Source organism: Camelina sativa, chromosome 2 (genome assembly GCF_000633955.1).
Source record: "Camelina sativa cultivar DH55 chromosome 2, Cs, whole genome shotgun sequence".
Taxonomy (NCBI): domain Eukaryota; kingdom Viridiplantae; phylum Streptophyta; class Magnoliopsida; order Brassicales; family Brassicaceae; genus Camelina; species Camelina sativa.
The window spans coordinates 28,840,869-28,841,943 of NC_025686.1; the positions used below are offsets into that span (position 1 = coordinate 28,840,869).

At 38.6% G+C, this 1,075-nt stretch overlaps 1 protein-coding gene across 1 annotated transcript in view; it reads right to left on the reverse strand.

Moving 5' to 3' along the window:
- Positions 571–1,075, reverse strand: part of LOC104745676 (protein N-lysine methyltransferase METTL21A-like) — a 2,123-nt gene continuing 1,618 nt past the window's right edge. Inside the window, exon 2 of the mRNA XM_010467004.2 lies at positions 571–1,075. Within this exon, the coding sequence (XP_010465306.2) occupies positions 859–1,075 (217 nt within the window). The 3' untranslated portion in view covers positions 571–858.

Genomic DNA, 1,075 nt, shown 5'->3' on the forward strand with positions numbered 1-1,075 from the left:
ATTGTTGGTGTTGGGTTTCGACGATCATAAGGCCCACCAAATAAGCCCATTAGGGCGTACGCGCAGGCCAGGAAAAGAGGCCCAGTAAGGGCCCATGGAGGAAAACCCGAGCAGGAGGATGAAGTCAACCTGGAGAAGAAATCGGGATTGGGGAGCCGAGATTGCAGCGAGACGTTCAGGAAGGGTTTCGAGGAATTTTAGTTTAAATAGCAGATGAATGTGAAGGACACAACACATGTAATCAAGCTCAGAGCGAATCAATAGAGAAAGTGAATACAAAAGTTCAGTTCGTTGTTTTTCATAGTTCTATGTCGATTTGTACCGAAAGTCTGCCCAGATCTCATTTTACAAACTTATTCTTCTAATTGTTGTTTCTAGCCCCAACAATATACGTTAGCTTTTTTCACAATTGTCTAATGCTTATGTCAATATTTACAAAAACGAACATCAATCACAAAGATTATAGACTTTCTGTGTGTGAGTATCCTTAATTGACATAGACTACATCACAAACTAAACTACGTACTAGTCTAGTAGGAGTAACTCTGTAAATATTGATGTACAATAAACGGTCACCAAAATATTTAAATTGACAACAAACTCCAAAAGAATCAAACATTTATGTCAGAATAAAAAATCTATGGGTACGAAACTTTCCCTTCTTCAGAGGCTGCTTACGTTGATATTTTTCTTTTGGACTATACGTAGACTCCGAAGAGCCTTAAATACTTTTCCTTTTCCATGAACTCTCTCACTCATACGTAATTTAATAACCACTTGAATAAATTGACAAACATATTTTGGGAAAGTTTTATTAAGGAAATTAACGGATCTAGATAATGCAACTGCTGCTGCATGTTAACTCGAAACAAGCCGACCATTTTGATTTGGTTGTTTCGTGGCAAAACGGTAAACCACAACACCGATTCTAGAACCTTGTTGAGGAACATCAGAGTGTATAACTTCGACATGGAAGAGCTTCCGAGCTTTCTTGAAGAAGACAGATTCTTTCTTCCATCTCCTTAGATGAGCCATCAGGAATATTAGCTTCTTCCCCTCTAGCTGCATCAAACGC